General features: G+C 44.7%; 1 protein-coding gene across 2 annotated transcripts in view; it reads right to left on the reverse strand.

Moving 5' to 3' along the window:
* ADAM17 (ADAM metallopeptidase domain 17) overlaps positions 1-1092 on the reverse strand; it is a 35115-nt gene extending 34023 nt beyond the window's left edge. For both annotated transcript variants that reach the window (XM_087777436.1, XM_087777437.1), the window contains exon 1: positions 843-1092. In XM_087777436.1, coding sequence (XP_087633562.1) covers positions 843-1089 — 247 coding nt within the window. In that variant the 5' untranslated portion in view covers positions 1090-1092. The remainder of the gene's footprint in view (positions 1-842) is intronic.
* Between the last annotated feature and the right edge of the window lie 7328 nt (positions 1093-8420).

The raw sequence follows: 8420 nt of genomic DNA on the forward strand, positions 1-8420 counted from the left end.
GTTCGCAACTTCTTCACTCCAAAGTAAAAGTTCAGATGCAAAACTAAGTTTACAGAAGTTAAATAAAGCAACGGTTCTCCTCTGTGTTAAGCTTTCTAGAAGTCACATTCAGCTCCAATAGCTTCAGGCTCTCTCTGCAACGGTGACTCTCCAACCAGAACTATGAAGGGAAGCCATTTATATGATTATCCTGCCTCAATATAACGCAAACTCTTGTGAGGAAAACTCTTCAGCAGACCTCGAGCGTGAAGGGAAAGTGGTCCCATCACCCCCCTGCAGACAGCAACGACCCCCGAACAGTGCCCGTCAGTGCTGCCTTCAGCGAAAGGGGGACCACCGCCACGCCGGGAGGGGACGGGGCCTACGCGGTCTCCAGGGACCCGGGGCTCCCCGGCGCACCCCCGCCCCGCCGGAGCAGGCAGGGGAGCAGGCAGGGGAGCAGGCAGGGGAGCAGGCAGGGGAGCAGGCAGGGGAGCAGGCAGGGGAGCAGGCAGGGGAGCAGGCAGGGGAGCAGGCAGGGGAGCAGGCAGGGGAGCAGGCAGGGGAGCAGGCAGGGGAGCAGGCAGGGGAGCAGGCAGGGGAGCAGGCAGGGGAGCAGGCAGGGGAGCAGGCCGCGGCCTTGCCCACCGCCACGGCCGCGCTTCGGGCGGGTGCCCAGCCCGGCCACAGGGCCGCCGGCTCCCTCCCGTGCCCCGCAGCACCGGCCGGCCCCGCACCGCTCTCCCCGCGCCCCCCACCGCTGCCCCCCGGCAGAGGCCAGCGCGCCGCTCTCCCCTCGCCCCGCAGCGGTGGTCTCTCCCTCGCCCCCCTCCCGGCGGCCGTGGTCCCGCCCTGCCCCTCACCGTAGCGCTGCCGGCGCGGCGGGCGCCCCAGCGCCTCCAGCCCGCCCGGCCCCCACAGCAACACCAGGGCGGGGACCAGCCACAGTCGGAGCCTCATGGTCCGGGCGCGGCTCCCTCCTGCACCGTCCGCCCGCTCGTTCGCATCCGGTCGGGGACACTTCGCCCGCCCCGCGGCCCCTCTCGCCGTGCCGGGCCCGCCGCCCTCCTGGGCCCGCACCCGGAAGCGCGGCGGCTGCCCGCGGAGCATTATGGGAACGGGCGGGGCCGCCATCTTAGGCGGCGGGGGCGGGCGCTGAGGGGAGGCGAGGCCCGGCCGGGGGCCCGGGGCGGCCGTGGGGGCAGCCCGCCCTCGGTGCGAGGTGGGCGGTGTCGCCGCGGCTCCTTTCTCCAGCGAGGGCTGCGGTGTGAGGGCGTGAGGCGCTGGGTGCAGCGTTCCGCCCCCCACGGGCGCCCGCTCTCTCGGGACATCCTCACCACGGCGCCCGTACCGGTCTCCTGGAGGGGGAACGGGCCTCCCGCCTGCCCCTGGCAAAGGGAGGGGGCTCCGTCGTTCTGCAGCCCCTCTTGGGGTGAGCTCGGGATACAGGCCCGCCCTGGGGGGGCTCCAGCGCTCTCGCATCTTCTCACGCACAGCGATGTCTTACACAGTGGGGGTTGCAACTCGCAGAAGGTAGTTTACTCTCAGTACACGCAAGTGGCTTTAGTATATAACTTTCATAGAATCATTAAGGTTGGAAAAGACCCTTAAGATCGTCGAGTCCAACCGTTAGCCTAGCATTGCCAAGTCCATCACTATACCATGTCCTCGAGCACCGTATCTATCCGTTCTTTAAATACCTCCAGGGATGGAGATTCAACCACTTCCCTGGGCAGCCTGTTCCAATGCTTGACCACCCTCTCGGTGAAGAAGTTTTTCCTAATATCCAACCTAAACTTCCCCTGAAGCAGCTTGAGGCCGTTTCCTCTCGTCCTATCACTTGTTACTTGGGAGAAGAGACCGACCCCCACCTCGCTACAACCTCCTTTCAGGTAGTTGTAGAGAGCAATAAGATCTCCTCTCAGCCTCCTCCAAACTAAACAACCCCAGCTCCCTCAGCCGCTCCTAATAAGCCTTGTGCTCTAGACCCTTCACCAACTTCGTTGACCTTCTCTGGACACGCTCCAGCAACTTTACTAGGTTTTGTGTGGTTTTCTTAGCACAACTGAGGATTGTTCGTGGCACCCGGTACAAATAATGAGTGATGAGTCCATGAGTCAGCTGTTTCCAAACAGCAAACCTTATTGCGATAAAAACATATGAAGGTGTTACTTGGGTTACAGCTGTGCTGTGTGCTGGTTAATGTTTTCTGAAATCAGCTCGATCTCGTATCTATTTGCAGATGCCTCTAACAAAGATGGTTGCAAATGATGTACTCAGCGAAAATGGAGGAGAACCCTCACCATCACCCATCCTGCTTTTTGCCACACTGTTCATTAGTTAACCTGAAACACTTAAATAGCTGTAGCATGAGTAATTATTCCTCATTAAATTTTTCATAAGATACATTGCTTAAACCAAGAGTCTATGTCTCCCAGTTTCTTCTTGCCAAAGATGGGAAGATCATAAGAGGCCAAACCGCTGGTGAAGCTTCCAGTGGGTCTCTTTTGAATTTCCAACAATTTGTGTCTACTGACTCCCTAAATCAGAGGTAGTGTCTTCTTCCTTAGCAGCTCTCAGTGTATCTGTCTCCTCCAGATGTTTGTCAGTTGACCCTCTACTGCTTGTAAACTTGTAGCATCCATAACATCTTGCAGCAGGGAGTTCCACAGGGTAATCACATATATGAAGAATCACTTTCTCTGCTTTCAACATGACGTTTCCTGACACCGTTTGATGACCCCTCCTTCTTCCTTTGGAAAAGACAGTGAACAATTTTGCGTTCTCTATGCTGGTCATCCTTTATAGCCTCCACAAGATCTCCTTTCAGTGTGACAAGGCTTCTCTTACAGACTGACAAGTCCGAGTGAAATTGTTCTTTCGATGGAAGGTGTTTGTTGCTACTCTGTGAACTTTTCCAGTTCTACTGTTCCTGTTTGTGGTGGTGGGACTGGGACCGCATACAGTGTTCAAGATAGGGGGGGATACAGTGGATTTATAAAGTGGCACAACAATATTCCCTATCTTGTTCTCAATATTGTTCCTAAATATTTCTAACATTCGATGTGCTGTTGATCTCCACTGAGCTGCCATTGTCCTACAAATAACATTAAATGTCCAAGATCTCACTCCTGAAGTGTAATGGTCGGTTCAGACACCGTTATTCTACACATAATGTAGAACTGTGTTTTCCCCATGTGCATCACTTTGCATCTGTCTGTATTCACCATCATCTATCATTTTACTGCCAGTGACTGAAGGCTCGATTCAGTTGCCCATATGTAGGTGTCTAGTGCTGTTTCAGATGACATAGGGTGCCTTACCAAGGCTTCAGAAGAGCATGGGTCTTCGTTAGGTCCTGTGCCAGAACCATTAAGATGTCTCCCATATCGTAGAGCATGAGTGTGGATAATTGAGCCCTGGGTATTGAAAGGTCTTTCTGCAATTCTTCTCAGCCACACCTTTTCTCTCCTTCCATGAATAATGTGATATCATCAGCAAGTGATCATCAGTCATCACTCCTCACCTCCTTATTCAAATTATTTATGAATAAACACAGAGATGTGAAGGTGCATTAGTGACTTCCTTTCACTGTGAAAACTGACCATTCACTCTTAGTCTTTTAACCACATTTTAATCCATGCGGGGATCTTTGCTCTTATCCCACAGTTGCTTAGTCTCCTTAAGAGCCTTTGGCAAAAAAGTGTTGAAAGTCTTTCAGAAGTTTCAGCAAACTGCATCTCTCCAATCCCTCTTATCCAAGTGCTTGCTGACACCTTCAGAAAATTTTATACCAAGTTTATAAGGCAAGGTTTCTCTTTGCAAAAACAATGTTGACAAAATCCATGTTGACCTTTCCTGAGTAAATCATATCTGTCCATGTATGCACTACTTCTAGTTGCTGCCAATCTGTGCAGAATAGGTGTCACTTTTAATGGTCAGTAGTTCTCCAACTTTCCCCTAGAAACATTTTTTAAAGATAATTTAACATTTGATACAATCGACTCCTTAGATGCCAAGAAAGTTTTAAGAAAGAAGTTATACCACAGTCAGAATTTCAATTTTTGTATCCTTGATTTTCTTGGATGAACACCAGCTAGTCTTGAGAATCTGTTACTGTTCATTTTGTCTACTCTTAATTCATAACCTTTTTTTAAGTCAACGTTTCCGTTTGAAACAGATCAAAGAGAAGGCTGCTGAAGCGTCCCAGCAGAGGAATGCAGACACAGGAAGTTCTCTTAGGGTTTCCACTGTGGTCTTATCATCTCCGAGTGCTGCTTTTATACCCAGTTCAGTTGGTGGGTTTCAGAACCTAGCCAGCTTCTGGTACTTGGTACAGTAAGATTATTGAAATCCTCTCAAATCCTCTTGAAAAGGATTTATTGTTGAGTTTTATACCTTTTATAACTCTTTCCTTTGATGTCATTCATGAGTTCTGTTGTAAGCCTCTGAGGATTTTTTTTCCCCAAATGAAAAGTCTTATTTTGTTTAGTCTTCTCTTGTGTGTAATTATTTCATATTTGTGCTTGTTCTAGTTACCTCTTTCTGTATTTTTTTTAGTGTACCCATTCTGAAGTATATAATATATCCTTTTCCTCTGCTCATGTCTTAGTTCTAGTAACTTTCTTATTTTTTTACCTCCACTGAGTACAGAGTTGAGATTTCAGGTAGTTGATGCTCCACCAGCTTTCCAAGATCTCTTTCCAAAGTCGTAACAACTAAACAAGTGCTCATCATTGTGGGTATGTGGTGAAGGTTATACTTGGCATTTATAAACATCAATTTTCATTTGCCATTTTATCAGATGTCATTTAATCTGGCAGGATCTTTCTGCAACTCTTAGAATCAACTTTAGATGGAACTTTTTTGAATAGTCTTGTTTTATCTGCAAGCTATTTATCACTATTTTCAGATCGTATATCAAACAGCAGAGTTCCCAGTACAGATCCACTTTTTATCGATGGGTTGACTTTCTTCTTTCTTGCTGTTTTGTAACTTGTCAAAACAAGATACAGAAAGCCAGGTAAAAGGTTTCTTTTTGTGTTATCACTTGAATTTTCCCACTGAATATGTTTGTTTCTTCTATTTACTTCTTATCTCACAAGGACACCTTAACAATAAAAGTTGATTGCTTGTAAATATTTTTAGGGTTATCGACTGTTGGTGATTTATGTTTTGACAGAGCCCATCACAATGGAGTTGTTAGATTAAGGTGTTTAGACAATATAATAGCAAAACAGTAAAATAGTAATTAGGAAAAGTGTAATTGATTTAGCAGTATTGTTTATTCCACATAAATAACAATAATTTATTTTGTATCAGTAGGTTAGTTTGATGGCGTGTCTGGGTGTGATTTTTTTTAAAATTTATTTATACAAACTTTTTGTCTTGTGTCCAGTACAAGAGCACTTCGGGAGTGTGTTGATACCCAGTATTGATAGGAATGCATTCTTCTCTTCCCCCATTAGAGAATGTGAGCCATTTTATTAATGTGATTAGGGCCTAAACAAGGATATGATAAATACATAGGATATCATTAGAAATTAATGGGAAACAGCATGTAGTGTGTTTTGGCGAGGAATACTAAAGTACAGCACATTAAATAAAAAAGAAACAAAAGAATTGAATATATATAGCCAGTAAATTGTGTTTTCCTGTGTTAATAATAAAAGCTAGAGAAGTGCAGAGACAGCTAACCCTGTTCAGAAAAAGAGTTCCTTTAAGAACAAGTATTTGATAAAAGAGGTTATCCCACTAACCAGAGTGATTCCTAAAATATACAGTGTAATAATTCGCTTAGAAAGGAAGCTAGATTTTGTGGCAAGCCCTGGAGGAGGATTGAGGATTACCTTTGTTTTGTGAATGTTTGAATAGTAAATGATGCCCTGAGGAAAAAGGCCTGATCTTGGTTCTGAGCTAGAGATAAGCAGAGCCCCACCCATGTGGGAGACAGTAGGCTGCATAAAGCTGACTGTTTTCCCATGGGAATTATTGGAACCCCTCTTAATTGTGGCTTTTGAATCTAGGTTGGGCGAAGCCCTGGGAAGTGCGGTGCCATACAAGGAGTGTTCTTCCTTTGGGAGGAGGATGGAATGAATGAGTTCATAAGTCTCTTCCACTTTCATGATCATCTGCAAAAAAATTTCCGTAAAAGCACTTGGGAGTTTCTCAGAGTAAAATAACCTCCAAAACACGGGAAAAAAACCCACAGCAAACCATCGTTCATGTTTGTGTAACAGAAGGAGGGCTTTGTGTTTGTTTAATACCAGGGAACATAGGACCTAATAGCAAGAACATATCTGCAAGAGTTAACACCAAGAAGACTGGTGTGCTCAGATCTTGATTGCTGAGGTTACATTGTCTTCCTCTTGCTGATCAAGGCTGTTCTGATAAATGAGATCTGGAATCCTATGGCATACCAGTTCTGTACTGTTCAAGAAAAAACTGTAGAAGTTTCTAGAATTCCTCTCTTCCTCACCTTTTTCTTTTTGTTTTCTCCTCTGTTCTCTTCTATGGCTGTCTTTCACCAAGTCGTCTGACTTAGTCTCCTCTCTTATCTTCATAGATGTTCTTTTTCCCATACAGCTTTGCATTACTCCGAAGACCTCACCCTCACTTAGTGCTGTTTGGCCCGTTGTCACTTTCTAGGTCTGTATAATAGCATTTTACATTAGTGATCCAACAGTTTACAATATTAATAGTCTTTTCCCGCTATTTCCCCTACCTACTCAGCAAGACAGAAAGTTGGCTACAACTCTTGAAATCTACATATTCCATTATTTTCTGACTACAGGGAACTTCTATGGTCTTCTGTGGTCTTCCAAGACTACACTAATACACTGCAACTGGACTAACTCACCTGCTGTGCTAATTTCAAAATCTGCTATTACTACAATATAAAGGAAAACAGAGAGGCCAACATGAGAGAGCTTTTTAAAGGCAGAAGCAACTTGAATTTGTTCTTCATAATTGTGAGTATGTGTTCTCCATAATTATAATAACACATAATGCTTTTCTTCCCTGAAGCATATAAAATTTAATCTTCCGAGGGAGGGAATATGCTCTTGTGAAGTTACTTCCTGTTACAGTCTTTTTGAAATCCACAAAGAAATTACTTGTCCCTACTTTCTGACCCAAAGTGGTCCCTATTTCTTGTATCTGCCAGGAGATGGTGCTGCCAGTCTTCCGTCTATTCCTTTCCAGTTCTTAGGAAAGGTGGCACATGTTTATGTAGAACTACATACATAAATAGCAAAAATACTTCTGCCATCTGACTGGTGCACTTTTGTCCTAATAGGGATCTTAAGGGAAAAAGAAAACACCTTTCCATATTTAAAGCTTGCTACTGTCTTAGAACTGGACATACATATTTAAGATCCATCATATATCAATGACAAAGCCATTCAGGAGTTTTCCAGAGTTTTCTAGTGCTCTGTGACAGGATGGTGAATATAAAACACTCATCTTTATGATTTGCTGGGTAGTTTCACACCTGCCTTTCTCACCTTTACAGACATCTCTGGATGCACCCTGGCAGGGTGGTTCGTGCTTTCACAGGCATCCCAGACCTGTTCAGAGAATGAGAACTTTGACACTGCTTTAAATGGAAGCAGGATGGGGTTTTAAATCTCATCCTAAATCACTTTAGGCAATTTAGTCAATTCTGTTAGCATCAATGCTGATATGAACAGGTCCTGTGGTCCCTGGTTCCACTGTGCACACCTCACAAAGGCTGGCCTGAAAAGACTCAGCAATGTGTAATGGAGGGACACATTCCATTCGGTTTCGTCACTGTGATAGCTTATTTGTAATTTTCAATCTAATGTCAACACTGGGGTTACATTTATAAATAATGTGTAAATGTTGCAGAGCAACATACTTACTTTTAAGTTCAAAGGATCCATTTTTTAGCTTTGTTAACCAGATTTTCATCTCACCAGTGCAATTGTTTGGCAACACTCATGGCTACAGTAAAAAAAAAAAAAAAAAAAAAAGAACTGGACCTAATTTCAAATTGCTAGGTTTTGTTATGTTCTGGTTCTAAAATACATCCTGGTAGTTTGAAATATATCCTAGTGATTTCTCTTAACTGCAGAACAGATGTCACAGATACTGGTAAAAGTTAACATTTGTGGCACAAATCTGCTTTTCAGAGGATGTCAGATATTTTTATTGGTTCTCTCTTCTCTCCTAAGAAAAAGCTGCTGTGATTTGAAATATAACAGGAGAAAAGAGAATCTAAGTATTAGATAAGATAAAATGTACTTCTGGGCAATATTTTTGATCAAGCTAATATATCTCCAGGGAGTATTGTTAATGTAAAGGCAGCTAATGTGGAGCTTTTGGAAAGTAATGAAATGTGGGCTGGTCTCCAGCTGTACTGTTTTGATGTATGAGACACAGAGGGAACTGATTGCCAGTATACTCCAGCAACCCAAGCA

This window comes from Nipponia nippon, unplaced genomic scaffold, assembly GCF_047370975.1.
Source record: "Nipponia nippon isolate SJK-2023a ecotype South Korea unplaced genomic scaffold, ASM4737097v1 scaffold_4, whole genome shotgun sequence".
Lineage (NCBI taxonomy): Eukaryota > Metazoa > Chordata > Aves > Pelecaniformes > Threskiornithidae > Nipponia > Nipponia nippon.